Genomic DNA, 24,519 nt, shown 5'->3' with positions numbered 1-24,519 from the left:
TATAGTTTTGGATTTTGTTTTCCCTTAATAATAAAAACCTTCATTTAAAAACTGCATGATGTGTTTACTTGTGTTATCTTTGACTAATATATAAATTTGTTTGACGATCTGAAACATTACAGTGTGACAAACATGCAAAAAAATAAGAAATCAGTAAGGGGGCAAACACTTTTTCACACCACTGTATATTAAGGACCTTATTGGAAAGGTGGTATATTTGAAGAACCCTTTTGCAGGTTTGTCACTGTGGCAACTAGTTTGTGTCAGCTTTCTGTATGAGCCTGCACAGATTTTGCTTAATTGTAGTCAACTTAATAGTGGGCAATGAGTTTATGTGAATATAGGCAGTAGGAATTGCCTGAGCAATAGTCACTTTAAAGATAAAACTAGAGCAGCAGACCCTCTAATTCACAAACTGATACACAAATTATCCAACAATGTTCTCAAAATGATGTAAAAATTACTTATTAAAGAGAACTTATTTAAAAAAAAAAAATCAAATGCTCACCCACTTGGTTTTGTCTGGGGTTGCCACAAGGTATAAAACAACATGCTATAAGGATTTCTCACCACTAGATGGCCCAGATGCTGCACTTTATATGCTCTGTGTGCTCTACAACCTTCTTGTTCTGTAATTACAGTATGGCTCCAGTGAGCAATTCACATTTTAATTTAGGCCATTTAACTGATACTGTACCCCAGAGCATCCTTTAGTGAGTTTAGGGGTTGAATAAGCCTATTTTACTACTTCTTTTGACCTTTATGCATTGGCAAGCAACAGCAGGAAAACAGTTCAAGACAATAATTATTCTGCATACTGTAATATGTGATGTTTTGCTCTTCTTTTATAACTGCTGAATAATGTGGAAAACCAATCTTGCTATCTTGACTCCACCACCTTTTTGAATATTCTCTTTCTTCTGCTACACATTTAAATGATCTGGGAAGAATGTGATGCATTTCTAGTTTGGCTGAGCCATTACTGTTGGGTGGTTGTTGCCACAGTCACAGAGAGCCATTTACTATGTGTCATTTACTGTGAGAAGGGAATCCAAATATAAACAGTGGTGCCATAAAACTAAGTGCCATTGTCACCTAGCGTTGTGAAGTCGCACTGTCATCACAAGTGCCTGAGTGTCTTACAGTACCATAAAGGGTTTACCATTATTCGACATCTTGCCCTTGTTTATACATAGTATGAATATGCAGGCTGAAAAAGAATCTAAATGAGTTCAGTTTGCCCTCAAGAAAGGAGGCAAATTAAAAGGGTGACTCAGACATTAAGGAGCCTGGACACATCCAGTACAACTTCTTCAGTAAATTATGACTTGACACACACAAACACAGCCACTTAAAATAAATCTCAACATAGCCAACAGACACCAAAACAATTGGAACATCTGAACCTGGATGAAGGAGGAAGACAAAGATCCATTTTGGAGCCAATTAAGATAACACTGACTACATGGTTTACAAAGACAAACTCTCAGCCTCAGATGGAGGCTGACATATCAGTCTGTCTGTTTATGGAAGATATACACTATTCTTGATAATTTTATAGTGATTCTTAAATGTTAACTCACAGATGCTATTGAATGGGAAATTAGGGCTGGAAAGCAAAGAAAAAGGAACACAGGTGTGTTTTATAGTGCAGAAGTGGATGATAAGCTGATTTAAACATTTGGATTAGTGTCAGTCAACACTGTCAGCCTTGCTAGATAGCATTCACAAACCATGAGGTGTTGCTATTGCTATCCAGTGCTGGATAAATAAACAAATCACTCAAGTCATTTCATTACTGATATTGCAACAACTAAGGTAATGAGTTTAAATACATTACTTTCGCTAGTAGTCAAGCTATGATTAAAGGTATTTACTGGCCATCAAAGTTAGCCCCATCAGCTGCACACAGAGGTCTTAAAATCCTATTCGCATGCCACAAGGTTCCTAACCCTCCAGCTCTGAGCAAAACCGGATGATTCCTGAAGGTATGCTTACCAATGGCTAATGTTAGCATTTCAGCTAAAAGCACACAACGTGTAGAGTTCATTAACAACATTTACCAGGAGGACCAGGAGGCTAATTTCTTAATACCTTGAATCCCTTGGGATAAGATAACGCATCCTGGACCAGATTATCAAACCTCCCTAAAAAGAGACAACCTTCCAAAATTATAACTAACAGAGTCAAATGGGAGTAAGCGATTACTAAATTTCACACTGTGATTTTTTAGACTCTTACAGGTTCCAGGTTAGAGCCCCAGCCAACCGGGTGCCTTTCTGTGCGGAGTTTGCATGTTCTCCCTGTGCCTGCGTGGGTTTTCTCCGGGTGCTCCGGCTTCCTCCCACTGTCCAAAGACATGCAGGTTAGGTTGATTGGCAACTCTAAATTAGGAAGGGCATCCGGCGTAAAACATGCCAAGTTTAATGTGCGAATCATCAGTTGGGTGGTAGCTGATGATTTGCTGTGGTGACCCCTGGCAGCATCAGCCACAAGTAGAAGAAGATGATTTTTTAGACTCTTATACTGTTGATTACCTGTGGCAATTGCTGTTGAACAATGACAAAATTATTTTCATCTTTCTTGAGAAAAAAAAAAAAAGGTGATTTAACAGAGAATAGATGAAAACCACTATATAATTTTTCAACTTTTCAAAAAGTAGCTGTGGAACACAGTCAAAAGTGGAACTGGACTCTGGAAAACATACTTTCCTTCCAAGAGCTGGATAACAAGATTGATACCACTCTCATGACTGTGCAGTAGACGCTATAGCCAGGAGACTGGCCGTTAGCTTAGATTAGCATAATCACTAGAGGCTGGGGTAACAGCTAGCCTAGCTTGAGCTGCCAATGTAAAGTGAGCTTTACAGGTGTCAACAGACCGTTACTTTGGAACAGAGCCTAACCAGCTGTTTCCCCCGTCATACATACCTTATACTAAGATAAGCAAATTTTCTCCTAGCTGTCACTGCATGCTTAGCGCACACACAGGAGTAGGAACAATCTTTGCTTTCAACTCAAGAAAGCAAATAAGTACATTTAATGACATTAGTGTTTAGTGTTGAACTACTGCTTATAGGTAGATTCAGAGGTATGACCTCGAGCTCTACTAGCCTTGCAAACAGTCATACGGTTTACACTGCACACTGTTTAGTGTGTTGATGTGCTTTGTCCCTCAGGCTACATCCTCTATTAATAATGAGACTGATGATCGGGATCTATAAATTGGCTAGGGATTCACTTTATATGACCTTTGTGCTGAGCAGTATGAAAGGCAGTGAAGCAGACAGACCAAGTTAGTAAGCAAGTGAATGAGTAAGAGAGACAGAGCAATAGAAAGAGAGAGAGAGTGGCAGAAAATAGTGCATTGGTAGTTCAGACTGTTAAGGGCAGCCAATAGCTTAGAGCACAAGATTTACTACTGGATACTTACAGGATTAAGCCCCTACAGTATGCAGTCATTTATAGCTCTTCTCTTGTGTGTCTGAGAGAATTTAAATGGTGATGCTAATACACTCAATGTTTCCACTCATCATGCTGAACCTTCCACTCATGACTGCCAAATACACATCATCTTATCTGTTTTAACACATATCCAGATGAGATTTGTTTTTCAGGATGACAACAGTAATACAATTATTAATGGAAAAGACAATCCTCTTATTGTCTTTTCCATTAATAATGGGGAAGGAAAGAGAGTCAAACCTTTAAAAATACTGATGATACACATACAATGTTGGCCAGACCGGAGATGTTCCATGGATATCTCCAGAGAGTGCAGGAGTACTAAACTATAGCCAAAGACCTTCTAGCCACATGTCACCTTGAACCTCGTGTTTTTAATCCAATGTGTGTTGCTGTGGACAAAGCAAGCTTTCCACCACGAGTGTGACACACAGTACAGAAGACCATAGTCATCCTGTAACAATAGTTGTCTAATAGGTCAATCATGCAAATAACCAAAAAAGTAACTATGAGCTGGTCAAAAAGATGATCTAAGTAACAAGTTATTAGTTTACATATTTTCATAAGTATAAATAAATAATTAATGATGTAATGAAGTTGTTAGACGGGAATCGGGCAACCAAAAACCCAACTTTTTGTACTCATTCAAACATTTTGCAGAAGTAGGTAGGTTACTGGAGAAGCCCTTTTTGTGGCAAAATTTTTTAAAGATTTTGTTTAAGTATGTCTCTTGAAAATAAGCATTAGCTTAGAGGGCAGAAACAGGAGCCAGTATCTCAACATTATGCCAAATGAGGTTGCTGGAAAGATACTGTAAATCTACGCCTCCATCACTCTCAGAACTTCTCTTCAGCCTCTACTACACTTGTAAAAAAAATCTCCTACATCTGTTTCCCGTTACCTTGGAGATGTTGTTTCTTCAGTCTGTCTGGCTTGCAGCAGACTGGCCCCATGTCTAAGTGAGCACAAGCTGGACCTGGGTCTGGCTGTGGTCTAAAACTGCAGCATGAAGAAGTGCCTTCTCTGGCACCACAAAATCCGTTTGGAAACAGATCAGTACACAGGTAGCACTGATGGCCAGAACCTGCCAACGAGGCATGCTCAACTCCAACGAAAACAAACTCCGACAAAGAAGTCCCACTTCTTACTCCTCACTTGTTTATTCTGTTGATTCATTCACTCTTTTTTCCTGATTCCAATGCATGTCCGCTCCCTCAGCCTCCCTGAGGAGAAGCAAATCCCTGAGAAAGGGGTGCAACAAGGCTCCCTCTCTCTGTCCATCTCTCTTTGTGTGCAGTAACTGGGAGATGGGCTGTCCTCCAATCATTGCCAAACAAATTTGCACACACACATACACAAGCAAACAGGGAAAACAATGCTAATCACTACAGGCAGTAAGTACACTTTGGATTCTTCCTCAAGTCAAACTTAAAGGCTCATATGGACCTGCATGAATGTAATAATCAGTTACTTTATATAATAAAAAGTCTTTTAAAATCTATTTTGCTACTTTCTCTTACCAGCTGCAATGACTATGAAAGTTGTACACTCTGTAACTAGTTCATAAATCCTAGATAAAGTCAGTATATGAATTATCCACAAACATTTATGTTATGCATTAATGGCTCTATGTTGAAATTATGTTAGTGGTAAACCTAAAAAAAAAGGCAGGCATTGCCACCATAGCTGAACATCCAAAGAAATATGTGCCGCCTATAAAACCTTTATCACCCTGGCTCCTCTGACTGTGCAGTAATGCCCCAGAACTGATCACTTAGCAACAAAGATGGAGACTAGACTAAACACAAAACCACAATCTCACATACTCTGACTTTTAGAATACACTTTGATTTATATTAAACACCCCTCATTTAGTAAACTGCATTATTTGTTATACTGTGAATTCCAAGAATGTTACTGAGGCTCAGAGGTACATGTGTGACTGGGGCTCCACTAACATCCTCAGTGTATACACTATACTGTACAGTTAGTGTATATCATGGTATTCTTACATTCTTGGTTATTATCCCACTAACCCACACTTAGAGAGTACAAAATGGCAGTGGGTCAGGCTACTTCATAAAACTTCAAATAGTTCCAAACTGCTGATTCAGATCCATTGTTTTCTGTAGGGAACAGTGGAATTTATCAGCAAATTACTACTTTTAATGACTTGTACAGCCTTGTAAACCATTTCTGTGTTCTGTTGGTATAGAGAGCTCAGCTAATTTAACTAGTTAGCCAGGCACATAATCTATTAAAGTCACACAATATTTGAGGGAGACAGTTGAAAGGTTGTAAAACATGCTTTGACATATTGCTAACTTAAAATGTCACAGTACAATTATTGCTATTGATTTCAACTTCTTTAGAAGATAGCAGCCAAATCAGTGCAACTCTATGGCGCTGCTCCTAATGTTTGGAACTATTCAGCGTTCCCATGATGTGCCATTACTGTAAAAGAACAGTCCTTAAAGGGTCAATGGAGATGTGTGGATATGTGTGGGCATATATTTATATACAGTATGTGTATATTTACATTATTATATTGCCTACTTTTATGGTTTGACATTTTTATATATCTTTTTAAACTTCAAGCACATTGAGTTTCTTTGTAATGAAATGCGCTCTATAAATATGGGTGGTTACTGTTAGTGTCTGTGTGTTCATTATAAAAAATCTGAAGTCACTTCGGCTGTGTTCAGACTGAGTTTCAAAGGTGTGAAGAAAACACAGCCCTCTCCATTCAGTTCTATGGGGGATTGCGTTCGCCGCAGCCGACACCAGCAATGCAGGGGGATCCGGCAAAACGACGCAACCCCATGTGGTGAAAAAGATGAATTTGGTTCAACCTTTGCTGCACTGGACAGTGACATCATCCAGTAGAGGTGCTGCACTGACCAATCACATAAAGGGGTCGTTCAGAACGTTGACACCCACAGGAAGAAAACTTTTGTTTACCTTTTTACCATGAGCATTCACTGATATTGAATCTCAAATTTGGGCCACAGTTAACGCACCATAATGACACACCGTGCATTTTCATTAGTTAGGGCACTGGATGTTAAATGTTTTTTATCTATCAATCATTGACTGGTGGTAGAATTGGTGCTAAGGTAGAGTAAGCTACGTTATTAGCAGGACTAACCAAAACACAATGGAAGCTGGAAACATGAATGAAGCTACTCATGTTGACTCATCACAACATCATACACGCCTACAACACTCCACCTGCAACCCCTCACCCCCCTGACCAACAAAGCTCCTTGCATTAAAACACAGCAGAGAGTTGAGCTTTTGCTGGATCAGTGTGAATTTATGGTCTCATATGAGCCGTAAGGAAAAATAAGAAAGTAGTACAAGTTTGTTTTGCAAAATGACTAATTTCAATTTATCTTAGCCATAAAAAACGTGTTTAATTTCTTACCTTTTCACTATTCTGTAAAATCAGCTGCTGCTGACATGACCAGATAACAATGACTGAGGGAGAAAGCACTATCCTCCTTGAAGCATGTCTTTAATAGAATGTAATGTCTAAAACATCCAAGTCTTTTTATTTCATACAACAGAAGTGAATAAAGCCTTCACCATTCTAAGCTGATTATAGACTAGAGAGCAGAGGAACTTGTGTTTCTCCCCAAGGAGTCAACAATTTTAAGCAAGTCGTTCTGTTCGAGGACTGAAAAGGGGACGGTAACTCAGGTTATAGTGAAGTACAACCAGGCTTCTATGGAACCTGACTAAGAAACGTCTATAGTGTGAAGAGCAGCTCTTCCATTTGATGTAACATTTAAACCGTATAGTCTTCATCAGCTTTTTCTAACCCTCCCAGGATCTATGTTTGTCTGAAACTGATCTCTCCTCATGTGAGGCATTTCTGCTGGCCTTCTGCCTCCCTCTTCCTTCCCACCTGTCTCCTTGCATCTTTTTCTGGCCTGTCTGCAAGTGAGAGGTCCACTGGGGTTCACACTACTCTGCTATGTTGACTAGCCCTAAACAAAACACAGAGGCTCACAAAGCCTGGCAGCCATTATAAACACAAGCACAGACCTCTAAGCAAACACTTTGAATGACCGAGTAATATGAAGAGCCAGAAGGATGTGCCATGCAACCACTAGAGTCAGCTGCTATCTTGCAAATTTGGCTGTAGGACTTAAACAATTTAGAAAGCGGTGTCAAGGTTAATGCTGATTTTATGCATTTAACTTCCACATTTTTTTTGTAAATGTGCCTTAATAAACCCTCGAATTTTATGTCAAAAGACTATAAAAAAACAGAACACTTTTTGAATCTGTAAAACAGAACTTCTACTGTATATGTATGTGCTTACAATACTTTTTTTTTTTTACAGTACACATATTGTATTGACAAATGTACAATTCAAGACAAACCTTATTAAGTAACCTTCAAAGGCTACATGATGTCAATCTAACCAGGCTGTTCAACCACAGGCAAAGCTTCTGCATGTCAGCTGGGATGACAACATACTAACAGTCCTGAGATCTAATGGCACAGTCAACACTGTAGACAGGCCATTTTGTTATCCATTTCCTTTATGTTAGTTCTCGCTGGAGCTAACTTTCACACGCCACAAGCTAGAAGCAGCAATACTGACAGCTGACACATAGGTTATTCAGCTATGAAGGTGTGAAATAAAAGAGACTGACCACTACAGCAATGAATCCCTGGCTAACATTGCTCTCTACTGTTTGAATACAGGATAGCAACCACATGGCACAGGATATACATAAAATACATCTCTTGCAAGTTTTTTCCCATTTCTGCTTCAGTTTATATCTTGGCTTTTTATGTGTTATTGGACAGACCCTTCCCATAGATGCACTTCCCCTGTTTTCCGTCATAACGTATAAACCCCTTTGATGTATACCAGTTTGGAAATATGATTCACATGATATGATTTCTTTTATACTCATGCTATGTAAATGTTCTATGAAGTGCTGCATGGTGATGTAAGATCAGATGTGGATGCACAGTGATCTAAACTCGCAAAATCAATTTTTACAGGTAGATTAACACTGAATACTCAAATGTAAACTGTAGCAACAGCAGAAATTGCTGGGTGTTTTGGAAGAGCTGTGAAATAAGCCAGGGAGGTGAAGACAGGAGAAGAGGATGAACAGTAGTGGCTCTCACCTGGTACAATTTCAAAGAGGTGTCTTCCTGGTTCGTCTGGGTTAGCTGCAAGCTCGTTGACCTGGCATCCCTGCAGAGTTATACAGCCCTGAAAGACAGGGTGAAGCTTTAAAATACTGTGCTCTGGGACAAATGCAATTATGTCTCTACTCTGCTCTCAGTTAACAGTTGTGACAAATGAAAGCTAAAGCTGGCAACTTTTGATTAACAGATAAAATTAAAAGGCTGAAAATTTTAAACAGAAGAATTAATGTTTTTCAGTTGGAATAAATTGTGTTTGTGCTGATTTAATTTACACCCACCTGATGTTGTTTCCCCCCCCAACTTATATGTCAGGAGATATCTACGCTGCTTTGTATTCCACAAATGCAGGCCTGTGGTTTAACTAACAGAAAATTCAAACACTGTTATGACACTGGTAAGAAAAATTTGATATTCAGGTTCAAATCTCGGTGCCTGGAGTCCACATGTCGAAGTGTCCTTGGGCAAGACACTGTGTTTCCCTCCTTTCGGCCTTCATTCTTTTCCTTCTTATATTCCTCCACTCATCTTTGCTTTCTACCTCTTCCCAATTCCTTCCTTCCTATTGCTCCACTCTTAATCCCTCTAAAATTTTAAGCAGCTACTGCTGTGATTGAACAGGGACCCACACAGATTATCAGAATACATTATCCAGATCAATACCCATTTAGGTCTGAGAACTGAGGCAAAGTGAGCTGTGAAGAGATGCCAGCGTCTGCAGGTTGGCCTCTGCGTACTGGCATCGTCCATCAAACAGGGAGAGGAGTCTGCCAAGCAGCCTCGACCAGCGGGCCAAGCCTTCACCAGCATTAGTTGCCATAGCAACAAATGGAAGGGGTGGGAAGCTGTGGATGGATGGAACACAGGGGCAGGGCAGGAACCATGTGGGGGGAAGGTCCCAAGGGTGCTATGTGCTCATTATAACACAAGTAGCAGGCCGGGGATGAATGAAGAAGAAAAGGCAACATGTAACCTGAAAACACAAATCACACATTCAAACGGTGTAGGGTGAAAATGTGGGATAAGTAGTGCAGTTTGTCCTTTTCTAGGTCTTAGCTTGGAAACAGAGTGACTTTTGTTTGACATTTTGTTATGAAACTGGGCTTGCGTGCATGAGCCTTCCACTAGTCATGAACAGATGTAGACACACCCAGTTTAACCTGGTTTGCTCATAAAAACAAACCATCATCCTGGACCAGAACACCAGTCCAGGCCTCTGAAGATTCACACACTTCACACCTTTTTATAACTTGCCTGTTTAAATTATATTACGACTAAAGGTTACGCACTAATTAAGGGTGTGGCTTCTTTGAGTAAGAGGAGGGAGGGTCCTGCCTTAGGTAGCAGGTTGCTAGAGAGCTCCACTCACACTCCACCTCTTTGCCCATTTCTGGATTAGACCTAGCAGGCAGAGTTAAGCACTACCAATATGGTGACATCCAGACTTGAGTTTCAGAAACAGTAAAGCAGCAATTTGTGCTTCCACAAAATTTCAAATTTCAATTTCAGTTTGTTCGGAATTAAGCATGAACAGGCCGCTTACATTGCTAAGAAAACAAAGAAAAAAGCAAGCCACCAAATTAAGCTGATATACAAGTCAAGAAAAAGACTGTCCACTCTCCACACTGCCCTTGACTGACAGGTGGTTACACACCACTTAAACTGCAGGCATAACACGCATCTACCTATAACTGTACAACTTACTGTGCATGGTTTTCTTAGATCATTATTAGAAGCAGATCATTATGTATTTGGAGCACTAATGAACCACCTGCCCCCATGTGTTTGTCTTGGAGCAACAGAAATCTCATGTCCAATAAGTGAGGTCCATTTGCACTCTAGCAGCTATATCTAGTGCCTTTTCTTCTACCAATTATCACATCCTTTGATGGGGGGGGGTCCTGTTGCAGTGATTTGCCTACCCCTTGTCCCTCCCCCTGCTTCCAGTCTCAAATTTCCTATCGATTAGAAGATGAGAGGGAGAAAGGGGGCCAGAATGACACAGCCTCACACATCCTGCTCTCAGAAGAGGAGGATGTGTGTGTGTGTGTATGTGCGTAACTGTGCATTACTCTGAGTGTACGTGTGTGCACTTGACCATTTGTGTGATTTGAATCCACAGGGAGTTGCAAATCAATTTAGGCTGGAGAAGTATTGGCAAGCTCTGATTAAAGACATTCTGTCAAAGTCTTCAGTCATTTATTCCACTCAGAATGGAGACTACATCGATGAGAACACGTCATTCTGAGGGTATCAAGTGTGTGTACGCTCTGACAGAGCCTAAAAGGCAGTGATGGTGGACAGCTGCTACCTACATTAAATGAACAGTAGTCACACAGAGTGAAGACTGAAGAAATCAATAAAAATGCTGAAATTTGAGCCAGGAAAGTAGGGACATCATTACTGTCCACTAAAGGCTGTGTGAGTGTGTGAGAGGTAAAGTCATGTCCCTGATGTCTGTCTTTGTTGTATAGTTACATCATTGCCTGTTGTCATGTCTATGTAAGCTAGTAATCTATACTGACTGCCCATCCCAATATCAGTTATGGCTGTCTATGTATGTACAGTCTGAGGACCAGTTTGAGTTTTATACCATGACAGTGAGGACATTTGGCTAGTTCTTACATTGTGATGGTTAAGACTTGGTTTTAGGATTAATGTTAGAATTAGCTTTAGATTCAAGTCAGGCTAAGGGTTAGGCATTTGATGTGATGGTTAAGGTTGGGGTAGGGGGCTGTCAAGAGTCTTCATAGCTGTTCAAATGTATGTGTGAGTGTGAAGTCAGTCCAGTCCAGCTACCTTGTTGCTTGAACATCTCAACAGAAATTATAATGGGAAAATGAGTCAGCACCTGGCCACAAAATATGAGATCGATTAGAGAGTGACTGTGTAAATATTATTATGATGTCCTAATGGAGGAGGAAACAAAGCATCAAATGCTGATATTTGTACTAATGAATTAAAATGTCCTGTGAGTGTGGTGAGTCATCATTACTGCTGTCTTTTCATCCCTTGTCAAAAATAAAAGCTAGCTGTAATGTTGGTAGAGCACACTTAACGAACATTACTGCTGTTATGTGTAGTCTGTTTACTCCATGCCACTTTCATCCAGGATCACTCTGCAATACATAGCATGTTAACCCACCCGCCATCATGGTTTGCTGTGATTCTTCTCCTACTGAACAACAAATGACTGTTTTAGTTGGAGGATATAGAATTTGGACTTCACCACTGACTGTATATAAACAGTGTCTTTCACGTTTAACACTTCAGTATTTGTTTATAATTATAGCTTAGATTTAGTTTATTAAAATTTGTTAGCCACATTTATTACTGTGACTTGACCTAGTTCCTCAGTTTGTCACATCATGCTCCCCATGGCTAGTAGCAAGTTAGCAAATTGAGCTCACATTACTGACTGTGGTAATTTAGAATTGATAACCTTAGCTGACTGTAGCTACTGTATCATGTCATGGGCCCCGCCATTGATGAGAACGACAGACTGAAAAATGACTCTGCACCCTGATCTCAACTCTCAGTTCACACTAGCTAGCAGCTAACACAAACACTGCAGATGAATCAGTTTCTGTCCTCTCTGTGCTCAAACTGATCACTAAAGTGGACGTTTGGACACAGCTGAAGCATCCTTTACTGTATCTAGCTGTATGGGTTAGTATTTATTTAGTTAAATTTACTTATAGATGTACGTAGTGTATATCACTATAATGGATAATGAGGAAAAAACACATTAGTTGTAGATGCTAACACATCCAGAAGGAAGAACAGCACACGTGAATCACATCTGAGCCCTTTAGGTGCTTTTAACTCTCTCCATCACAAAAAGTCATACCGATGTTAACCCTGGTTTTTTGCTCTTTCTTTGTCTCACACTCTGTGTATGAAAAAAAAGTGCCCTCTTCGGTTTGGCAATCACTGTTTTGGGCTTTTAGATGCTACAAAGCCGTCCCTGGTAGGCTAGTGGTTAAGGTGCAGCACTCTCGCCGCTGCGGCCCGGGTTCTAGCCAGGGTTGCGTCAGGAAGGGCATCCGGCGTAAAACATGTGCCAAATGTCAACATGCGAGTCGTCAGTGTGACGATTCGCTGTGGCGACCCCTAGTCGGGAAAAGCCGAAAGTGACTTTCTTAGATGCTAACAGGTTCTTCGTGGCTGGGTGTTTGACATGACTACTCGTGGTGTAAAAAATAAAAGCTTCTTATAACCTTTGCCAAGTGGCAGGCAGGGCCACGTCACAGACTTAACTTTAATGACAGTTTAGAAAAGCTGAAATAACAACAGAAGAGCTCTAGGTGGCAGTGTCCTGGAGGACAGTAGCATAGCAGAGATACTTCATGTTCTGTCCCATTTTCACTTGATTTATCAAACAGTATGTAAAATCTTAGATACTGCACCTTTACATATGTAATGATTTATCCAGCTTCTATCAATGTATTACCTGTGGTTTGGTTTCTTCCTCATCTTTGTAGAAGTAGAGCTGATCTGAGCGCAGAACGAACCATCGTAGCTGCCAGTTCTTCATGATGCTACGCTGCTTCTTCAGCCAGCCAGCTTTCAGTGCCCCCTCCTGGAGACTGGGGGAGGCTGGCCGACATGGGCCCCGCGACACCTCGCCCATCACCATGCTCTTGGACCTGGCTGCAAGCACATACATTCACTGTTTATATTCTGTGTATATACAGCCTGACAGAGAGTGAGGGGATGGGGAAGGCCAAAGGGGACTGAACTGGTGGTTCTACTATTTCTTTGGTTTGTGTCTTTTCATTTTCTCCCTGATAGTAGTTGGCTCTCCCTTATTCTATATGCTGTATGCGCACACACACACACGCTCTGCTCTTCAGTCATGAACATATACAACCTTTGGCCCTGGGCTGCTGTGTCTCTAGATGAAGACGGAGTGGGAGTGCAGAGAAGCAAGCAGGCACAAATAATAACAGAAAGCAGAGTCTCACACACACTGCCTCAGGTGACAGAGATTCCCCCTCCTATTCCGAGGTCCTTGGAAGAGACCTATTATGTGTTACCAACAGAATAGCAGAGGCTTTTGAGGTGATATAATAGGACCACATGGGACCCGCTGACTGGCTGTGTGACTGAATCATTCTCAACAAATGTGTGTAACCTGAGCTCACTCAAGGACAGATTTAAAAGGGATGGGATAGAAGCTTTGTAGCTGTGTTTCAATGTGACATGAGGTTTTCGCCACTGAGCCACTCAGATCATCCTTGTATGACATTAGCACTGGGGGAAAAAAAAGTGATGCATCATTTCATTTTTTAAAACAGCTGAGTCATAAATATGCCATCTGAAAACATTCAAGATCACTGTGTTAGTCTTTTAAAAATTTCACACTGGTTTACAGTAAATTTTGTTATACACAAAAAATGGCTGAAGGATTCAAGGTTTTGCACAGATGAAAAAATGCCACAGAGATAAGACAAGAGGTGTATTCTGGGCAGGCAATGTTATTTGATGATCATATATAATTTATAGAAATCAATTGTGGAGACATCCTCCCTGCTGGTGTACATTTTGTGCCACACACACACGTACAGAAATGACAACCCTCAGGGGGGATATAATCTATGTTTATTCCTTTTTATTGTCTGTCTCGCTCTCTCTTCATCACACATATAGCTTGAAGGACAGAGATGACAACATTTTTATTTCACGTCACAGATTTACCTGCCAGTCTGTGCAGCCCCAGAGATATGCTGAACTAAGAATAGGCTATTTCCCAAAAAAGGTGTACATACTTTTGTTAATCAGCATTTTTAATGCTACATGTTAACTCAAAGCTTTTTATGCATGGTTTTCATGTGTGAACTTTTTTGTGAGCTTTTGATATATGAAAATAAGATTTCATTTGGTGAATTACTATTATCATAAACATTTAGTACATTTAGTAGCTAAAACACAAAGTGAAAGTACAGTGGCAGCATCATTCAGAGACATTACAATTTGTTAGCCAAAACCTAATTATTTAGTCAGCCAAATATATCACCTTAAAAGCCAATAACTGAGTTTTTTTTTAGAGCTCTGTTTGCTGAAACATTTACCAGCTGCATCTGGAAACATGATGGAAGCAACAATGCTGAACCAAAATAGTAAAGATGTGGGTTGTAAAACCAAAACATTGAGCGTAAAATGGAGATGCTGCATGGAGCTGAGAGGAACTGCAAAGTTGTGTGATAATTCATCACTATGAGGTTTTCATGTTACAACCTTTGTTAATCTAAAAATATTTGTGCCAGTGTCATATTATCCCATTAGGAAGGATAGAGCTCCTTCCCTCCTAGTTGTATCCATGATCGTCATGTTATAACAGCCAGAAATTCTTCTCCTTTTTGTTTCCCCTCTCTCACTTTCTCCATTACCTCGTCTCCTCTACCTTAGCTTTTCTCATTTATCCATCTTGTCTTAATTCCAGCCTTTTTCCGCTCAGCATTGTGACCCCGTCTCCCTCCATTTCTCTTACTGTGACTAATTCTTCCCTCCCTCCTCATGTTCGACACTGCTAGTCCTTTCAAAGCTCTATTATTACTGAGAGCCCACAGTGCAAATTATGCATACAACACACATACAAAAGAGGATCCTTGTTCACACTACTGATATCTCATTAAACCAAAATTTGTCAAGTGTGTTCTTGGATTAGAGGCACATTTTCATTGGCTAGTTTTTCAAAATATAAACTTATGACTATTGGATAAACTTGCACATTGCAAACTATTCTAACTCACACAGCCATGCTAAGAGAAAGGGGTGTTGTAGAAGAGGTAAGTGCGCCAAACCAAATTACACGTTGGGGTGGGCGGAGCAAAGCAGTTCACTCTGGAGTCTCATGCTAGCATTATGCATTTTACCAGAACTTGCTGCTTTAAGCTATTCGTTAACTCAGTCAAATTAACAGAGGTCCCCAGTCAGTGGAAACATGCTTGGAGATACTGGACATTACAATTTTCTCTCAAATCCTTATATCATTTAGATAGAAATACACTGACTATAGGAGCTGTGATCACTAGTAGTCAATTTATTTGCTGGACATCCTGTGCAATATCATGCATATTCATTACTTCAAACTTTTGCCAATCTCTCTCTCCTTTTTTTTAATGAAATTACTTTTATAGCCCCAGTGAGAGAAATTCAAATAGTCTCTGGGATAAGAAAGAGACACACTCTTGCTATTCTTTCCATTTCTCCTCAGCATGAGGAGACTAAGTAGTTAACATTGTTTATAAGTGTAAACATCATGAACGCTTGTCATGTGTCTTCTTAGTCAGCTCAATGAGAACTGAGCCATCAAAACCTAACTTGGTGTCTTACTCTTTCCATCACATTGTTGCTATAAGTAGTATTCACCTTGCCTGTCCTCTCTGACCCTTCTGTCCTCACCACATTTCCATCCGTCCTCACCCTGCCAGCATTAGAATAAAAGAGCTCCACTGTTCCTCACATCATCTGCCCGGATTATGGACGAAGCGGAACATATACTGGTCAATGATTCACGCCTGAGTCACAACAACTGATTTTTGACTGTGTGAATGTGTGTGTGCCAAGCTTGACTACCCGCTGTGCCAATTTGGACCTTCTGCTCAGAGTGATTCAGATCCTCCTTGGCTTGGGTGGAGCTGCTCTGTGGTTACTTCTACAACTATCAGCTACAGTGCTGAAAATAGGTTTTACTGTTAAAAAAAAAGGGACTATACAAAATCATTGCAATTCAGTGAAACAGAGTGCAGCTGTGGCTCATTCCTTTACAGTAGCTAGCAGTTAAGGAAGGGCTGAGTCAAATAAAAGGGCTGTACATGCCTGCAGACAGATGCACAGTATGCCCACATTTACATATCATGACAAATCTCAGTGATAATTTATTTAAACTGCCTCATATGTCCATGTTATTTCAGGGTCATGAAAAAATCATTCTGAGCAGAAAGCTCAATATGCAATTCATACATGATATTATGAATGTGTGTGTTTGATGATGAAATTGGAAATGCATACAGTTGAACACTTTATAAAACTTTGACTTTACCTATGATTTAAAGGAAAACCTGAAAAGAAGCACACAAATATCTTGATAGATTTAAAGAGTGGTCACTGGAGCATGCCAAACACCTTTGGTGAACTTCAACAAAAGAAGCAGCCCATTAGCTGTGTAGCACTATTTAGTTTTAATCTGCTATGCTGGACTAAAGAAAGAGGCATAGGCTTTACACAGTTATGATGCAGAATGAAACTGAATAGCAAACGCACTAGAGACTGAGCTAACTAGTGGGTTAAATGGCAGGTAAGCTAGCTAGCTTGGAGAGCCTCTGTTGTAAAACCCAGTGAACACAATGCAAAAGGGGAGTAAACACCACAATACAGAAAAAAATCTCTACTAGTGTTAGCATGCTAGCAGCGAGCTCACCAGCTGGTAATTCTCTATGCACTGTATACAGTTTTTGTGATGTTTGTCTGCAATTGTGATATTTTTTGGTGTAAAAATATTTGACAATTGCCATTGACAAAACAAACAAAAAAAAAAAAGACAATAAATGGAACTAACACAGAATCCTGTATGTTTATTAGCTGATTGGTGGAATTTGCTAATAAAAGTTAAATTAAATCCCCCAAATTAAACACTTATCTGTCATCTTGACCTCTACACCCCTGACTTCATCCTCACTATATCAAGGGCACATTGTTTCCTGTATTAGCATTGAATATTGTCACTGGATGTAAGTAAAGAGCTGCAGAATAATGGAATTCCTAGGGGCATTGAGCTAAAAGGTATTGCTGTTGAATTTTAAAATAACTATTCAACAGTATTCACATCCATTGTATTGGATAGAGACTGAAATCCCAGTGACATAAACTGTTTTGTTATTTGGTTAAATTAATCCTTTAAAAAGACTGTGTTAAGCAAGGGTTCGACAAATCCTACCACTGTAGATTTTGCCAGTTCATCATATACAATTTGAATGGCGATGTTTAAGATTGCTCAGTCACAGGAACTGACTGATCAAATGAGAAAACCAAACATCTGTCTCTGTCCATAAAAAGCTGCATTCACCAGTGTCATGTCTGCAAGTACGGTTACAATGTGAGCTACTGGTTGTCTACAGATCCAAGTCAAAACACAAGTGCAATGACACATGAAGGGAAACTTGATGCTCTATTCCTATACACGTTCCAACACACATGCACTGGGGCCCCTGTGATGTCACTTAATGCAGTTTGGAGCCATATATTTTTCATCAACAGAAAATGGATGTATGGCTCTTATATCATAAAGGAACCCATCCATTAGCCTGGTGAGGTGGATACTCCAAGACAATACTAAACTGACAGCTAATCACATAAACATAGACTAGCGTATGCATACAGGGATGTCAGAGAAATTCAATTTCATTAATCTGATTGTTGTGTAGTGATGTATGGCTTGTGGAAAATGGCAGAGAGAGTTACAGGTGCATCAGTGCATAATGTCAAGCTAGCCTATCACTGCTGATTAATTTGTTAGCCATGGTGTGTGTGTGTGTGTGTGTGTGTGTGTGTGTGCGTGTACGTGTGTGTGTGTGGCAGCCTTGCTTGACAGGCTGGAGGTGCAACCTATAACATGCAGCCTGTAATTGAAAGCTGCAATGTAGTGAAGTGATCTGCAGCAGCAGCTGTGTGCTTATATGTGCATATAATCATCTCCATTATCTGAGTATGTCAGTGTGCAATCTTTTTATCCATGCTGCATGTTGTCAGGGTGTTCATTCACATGCCCCAAAATGCCAGAATGTCGCAGAACTTTAATAAAACCATGGAAATGCAGATCAAAAAGACACAGCAAGAAAACGAAGCAGCTGATATGTGGGCAAGCAAACCTGCTAGTTTTCTGACACCAAAAAAATGTAACCAGAATCCTCATACAGTTTTATTGTCAGTGATTTTAGCAGTTACTGAAGCACAGCAGACAAAGTTTTCCTTTATGGACCAGATATTATTGATGAATTGATTCCTAGTTAAAGAAATCTGTCACGTGAAAGTTTCTATAAGAGGAAGGCTGTCCTGATTGGGCTTAATGGGCAGATCCAAATAAAATCATAATTCAAGCAGTAGCTTGACATTTTGGAAAATAAACTTTTCCACTTTCTTGGGCAGAAGAAAAATCCAATCTCATGTCTGTACAATAAACTGGAAGGAAGAACAATGCGACAGCTCCCAGAAATCAAGGCACTGCAAATTGATCACCTGTTCAATTGATCATTGAACCCCTGGTGGTTGGTTGCAGTATAAGTCATAAACCCCACCCACTCCAAATGAAACATCTAAAGTACTAATGAAAAGATTTTCTCCCAAAGGTGATTTCTGACATTTTTTGGTAGACATTAACATATATAATTGACTTCACACATTTATGACAATTTCACCAAGGTACCTCCCTTTTTGTGTGTCTGCACAGCAAAGACTGAGAATGCTAACAGTTCTTTGAACACAATTTTGAAGGACCTTTTTAGCTCCTACTTCAGGGTAGGTACTCTCCAAGCACAACAGGAACCATGAGTTACATATATGTTAACCTCAGCACTGCTGACTGTCATTTTTTAGAAACCTATCAACAGCCATCAGAGCAACAGTGGGACCTGCAGTCTGCCAATTGAAGCCTCTGTAGAGGGTTAGTGGCTCATTATATTAACATTAGCACCAAAAAAAAAAAAAAAAAGCAGTTACTGGTAATGTGATGCTGCTATCAGTTAACTGTTGCTGGCTATAACAGTCAGCCAGCTTTTAGCATTATGTTACTTCAGTGTTCCTGCTGTTGGTCCAAATGCAAACAGAGAAAACCTGTGAAGGTATGCATCTATGGGTGGACCTCCACGGTGGGGTAGTTCCTAGAACTAAGTCCCAAGAACTGTTTGGTCCAAAAGTGCCTGTATTTGGCATACAGAGACAAGTATCCATCTTCTCATCTGACTCTTGCTAAGAAAGGGAATACTCAACATGTCACACTGTTCTCTTATTTGGAGCTTAATGAATAAAGAGTCAAGAGAAGATAAAGACAAAATAGTGGCCTACCCACTGTAAAAAACAAACAAACTCTAATTTAGCTTATATTTATAGCACATCTATGCTTGTCACTGACCTTCATTATGAATGTCACAGCCAAGAATGATCAACAATAAAGTCACTGGCATTTGCATTATAAATTTATGAGTGCCTTCTTTGACACTCTTTAATTGTCTTAAGTACATGCAGCATATGAAATGACATGCACACTGGTTAGTATTGTGTCCCTGTCATGACTTGCTCTGACTCCAGTTATGTACTACATGACTACATCTGTCACATACCCATTTATTCATGGGCTTCATGCAACAAATGTGGTAATGTCAGCAAAGCAGCACCAATTTGTGAAGGTATGCTGAGAATGCTTCTCATGCAGATTCAGAGTAGCTTTAACCTTTGCACTATGTTAACACATGAGCAAGAAGGATGAGAGGTAGTATCACCTTATGATATTTACAAAGAGTTGCATTTTGCATTTAATCTTGTTTTGTAAATTTGGGCATGAGTATAAGCACATGAAATTTCCTTTTGCACTTAAACTCAAAATTTATGCTACTAATGGTTAACCATCTCAATGTGATGCTGTAATCAAGCAAGTGCTAATATACAACATGTACCAAATGAATCACTCTGAATCATCAAGGGAGCTGAATCTGTTCTGCCATCTTAATACATGTAAATACAGATTTAATCCACTTTGCTACTAATTACATGCTGCTCCAGCAGATTATTTACACAACTGTCCCATTCTTGGGAGCTATTAATTTCATTTTAATCAGATACAGCTGGATAAATGCAATCACAGAGATTAGTAGCCAGGAAGGAAGGACACACAGACATTAACAATCCATCCACACAGAGACGAGGCACACATACTGTAAATATGCATGTGTGAGCACAGACACACACAGCAGCAGCCGCAGCTGTTAGTTCTGAGTGTTGCAGTGATGAAACTAGAGATGCTACTCACTCCTCTTAATAAAATTCCCACTGGCAGTGTCAGCCAACTGTAGTAGAATGCTAATGTACATGAGAGCTTCCCTGCGTGGGCAGACCTGCTGCTTCATTCAGAAATACAGTATGTGACTGTAGTGATAGTGGAAGTGGAGAAAAAGTGTTTCACTAGATAAATTATGTAAAATCAGAATTATTTGTAAAAGTGCAGGTCAGTGTTCAGCCAGTACATCACTGGTACATCCTCTGGTCTGATAAACAACTTCACAGTCCCTGTCAGATATATGATGTGTCACTACAGAGTGAAGAATGAATAGCCAACTAATGTAGTACGTAGGTACTATATATGAAGGCAGAGCAAATAAACCATGTCCTACCTCTCCTGGTCTGTCTGATCTTTGGGCTCAGCATGGCTGTCATCGCTCGTCCAAACACTCTCCTGTCGGCATGTTCATGTACATCCAAGCACCCCACCCGTCTCTTCCTCTGCCCCTGTATTTGCCTCTCTCCTCTTCTTCTCTCTCTGACCTTCTGCAGTGTGGCCGGCAGCTAGGGGGTTGGGTGAAGAGAGGAGGGGAGGAGAATGGAAAGAGAAGGGGGTGGTAAAGGAGGAGGAACTACCCTTCTTTTTTCCCCACTGTGCACACACGCCCAATGGCCTCCACCCCACCCTGTTTCATTATTCATAGCGGTACATGCGCCAGGGGTACATGGAGGAGGAGATGTGTGGGGAGGGTCTGCCACTGGCACAGCACAGGTCTGACTGTCTAACAGATGCTTGATTTTAAGTGTTCTTAGTTGCTGCAATGACTGTATTGAGAGAGATGGGAAGGGGGTGTTTATCTGGCAGGTGGCTCTTCCTCCTGCACCTAATTAAGCTGTGGAGGTCCTCAGCTAGTCTCCACCTTCTTTCTCTCTCATGTTCTATTTCCCTCTCTCTATTTCTCTCCCTAGCTATATCCATGTTTCATCTCCTTCTCTTGCCAATTTCTCTTTTACTTAATTACTGCTAACTTTTATTCTTGATAACTTTGTGTAAATATTTCTATATTTATAAGTACTTGTTTTTACTTTACTAACACACATTCCTTTTTCTTGTTTACATTCTTTTTCTTTCTTTGTTGTTCTCTCAGTCTTAACTTGTTGCTTTATAGAAGAATATTGTACATACACATTGGAAGCCACTGTACCAGAGTCAGAGTCCTTGTGCGTCTAACACACCTGGCTCGTAAAGCTAATTCTTATACTGATTCCTTCACCATTTTTGTCTTTGTCACTCTTGGCTTTCTAAAAATAATGCCGTCTTCAATTCGCAGCCATACATGGGAAATTCCCAGCTCAAAGAGTAGGTCATAATTATATCCTCCAGGCACTGTAGTGGCACAACTGTGTAAAAAAAAAAAAAAAAAAAACAAAGGAAAAGAAATATGGTTCCTTCTCAAAGAAAACAGTATCTTGTCCCCTAGAGATAAAATGGCCTGTAGCTGACACGTGTGTGTGTGTGTGTGTGTGTGTGTGTGTGTGTGTGGCACTGGTAGAAATTTATAGCCAACAGGAAAAATGTCACCTGTGCCTTTGGCACCTGATTTCCAGTTGTTGTTCTTATCTATTGTGAGGTTCCTGGAAATGGTAAATGGTTTATAGTACACAGTAATGGATCACAAATACAGTGATCATTTCATTCTGCTCTACAGTAATATGCAGCAAACTAAATCCTTAGCAAACAGTAACAGAGCTGCTTATTCTATTGTTCTTACTCACCCGTCACATGTGCTCTCCACTTAGCTCAACTGGGGTTATCTTGAAATATGGTAATATTAGCAAACATTTACTGTAGATTTACAGTAGATGGTTTACAGCCTGTACTAAAACATGTACTCACTCCTACACACAGAAAAATATTAAAAGCTGTGAAATTAAGTTTGTATACCGTAACTTACACTCACTGCCCATTTTATTGGGTACAGCTGTATGCAATTCAATACAACACTTTCAGTTTTTGGTGAAATAGTCATACATGTATGTATGTATGTATGTACTGGACTACATTATATTCAGGTGTTCCTAATATTCTGAGCCTCTCACATATGTAGCTGGGGAGGACAAAAATATAGACACCTCTAAATATAATGTAGTTCAGTAAAACACCATTTTTAACTACAACCTCAATAATAAACGCATAATTGGACTTATACCTTTATGACTATTTGACCAAAAACTGAAACATGGTGACCAAGAAAGTAAATAAGCCTATTTTCCAGAATGTCAAACTACTGCTTGAACATGATTCTATTTGGATCTGCCCATTAAGCCTAATCAAACAGTGTGATTAAGACTTCCTCTTAACAAAACTTCCAGGTGACAGATTTCTTTATCCATGCAGCATGGATAAAATAAAAAAAAATCACTGACGACGCACTCGGTGCACATTGAGATGACTATACACACAGTTATGCACACAGCTGCTGCTGCTGCAGTTCAATTCACAACATTGCACCTAATAAAATGGCTGGTGAGGGTACTGTATATAATTGCTATACACACTGGTTAATAGCCTTCCTGTGGACTTCTTCCTTTTTAAGGTAGCATAGATATTCCACTTTTGACCCATTCACAAACAAGTAACATAAGCTAATGCGTGATGAAATGTGTCGATCCATCCATTATCTATGCCAATTGTCCTGAAGAGCAGCGGTTCTTAGCCTATTTTGAGTGATCGCCCCTTAAGACAAATTGAAACCTCTTGCTCCTTTTTTACTCAAGTAAAGAATCTGAGTACCTACTTCTCCCATCACTACTGAAGATCGCCTTTAAGGAACAAACAAATGAATAAGCTGAAAATCACCGCAATGTCTACATTACATTTTGAACAAACACACTGCAATTAACACTTGGAAAACAACAAAAAACTAATCAATGCCTGCTAGAATCAACATTAACCAGAGGACAGCCTTCAGTGTGTAGGAACATTAACAGCTTACTACTATCCCCCTGCCTGGCGAATATCTGCTAATTTATTTATGGAAGGACAGAATGATAACTTTGAGCCTGCAGTGAACACGATGCTATAGTAGATTTAGCTGGTTTTGTACTTTGACTGCAATGTAAAGCATTTGGCTGAATCCTCAATGAGGCATGACATTACAATGAGAGCTAACGTTAACTTTAGCCAAATTCGACTTTATGGCGGAGACGCTAACCTTAGCTCTCAATTAGCTTCCATCGTTAGCGTAAACATCGCTAGCTTTAGCTTCGTTACAAAACAATACAAAAAGTAGCTCTTTTTTCACATTCAACGTCGACATTAACATAGTAACAATTCTTATTAAAATGCCACAACTTTACAGTGTCTGGTGGAATATATTCACTTTAAATTAAGGAAACAACTAGTGAAAAAAGTAACAACACCACAACAATCTTCTCGCTGTCACTGTTCTCGCGCCAGTCACTAGGCATAACTAACCGACTGACGCATAATTAACTCCCACAGAAAATATCTGCATTAAATGGGCCATTTACACACACTTAACACACCTGCTTCCTCAGTGTCCAACATTATCACCCAATCCCGCTAACAGCTGGCTAACGTCCACCGCCCCCTGACGTTCTCTGATTCTGAAGGCCCACACTGGGGTCGTTACCGCCTCCGTTCGAGGATCCACTGGATCGACTGGAGAGGCTGTAGCCAACCTTACAGTACCTGGCACTGGAAGAGAAGCGAGGTATCGCCGGGACTGATTGCCCTTTTCGGAGGACCAGTCACACTCACAATCACATCTAGAGCAATTTAGATTCACCCACAGAGCTAATTGGTTTAAGAGCAAATTTATTTTATTCCCCTTTTATAGTGAAAAAAGGTTGTCAAAAATGA

The 24,519-nt window shown here is 40.0% G+C and overlaps 1 protein-coding gene across 2 annotated transcripts in view; it reads right to left on the bottom strand.

Annotated features, from left to right (window-relative positions):
- The window catches only part of LOC109951482 (rho GTPase-activating protein 22), a 31,365-nt gene extending 7,223 nt beyond the window's left edge, over positions 1-24,142 (bottom strand). Inside the window, exons 1-4 of one of the 2 annotated variants that reach the window (XM_020585998.1) lie at positions 24,057-24,110; positions 21,026-21,197; positions 13,093-13,292; positions 8,619-8,706 (exon numbers count right to left, since the gene is read on the bottom strand). In XM_020585998.1, coding sequence (XP_020441654.1) covers positions 8,619-8,706; positions 13,093-13,292; positions 21,026-21,197; positions 24,057-24,104 — 508 coding nt within the window. In that variant the 5' untranslated portion in view covers positions 24,105-24,110. Of the gene's footprint in view, positions 1-8,618; positions 8,707-9,455; positions 9,613-13,092; positions 13,293-21,025; positions 21,198-24,056 lie in introns of those variants that run through there. The other variant, XM_020585999.1, reaches the window with a different exon arrangement.
- Between the last annotated feature and the right edge of the window lie 377 nt (positions 24,143-24,519).

Source organism: Monopterus albus, unplaced genomic scaffold, assembly GCF_001952655.1.
Source record: "Monopterus albus unplaced genomic scaffold, M_albus_1.0 scaffold392.1, whole genome shotgun sequence".
Classification (NCBI taxonomy): domain Eukaryota; kingdom Metazoa; phylum Chordata; class Actinopteri; order Synbranchiformes; family Synbranchidae; genus Monopterus; species Monopterus albus.
The sequence above is the reverse complement of the archived record's forward strand: the minus strand, read 5'-3'. Positions and strand labels throughout refer to the sequence as shown.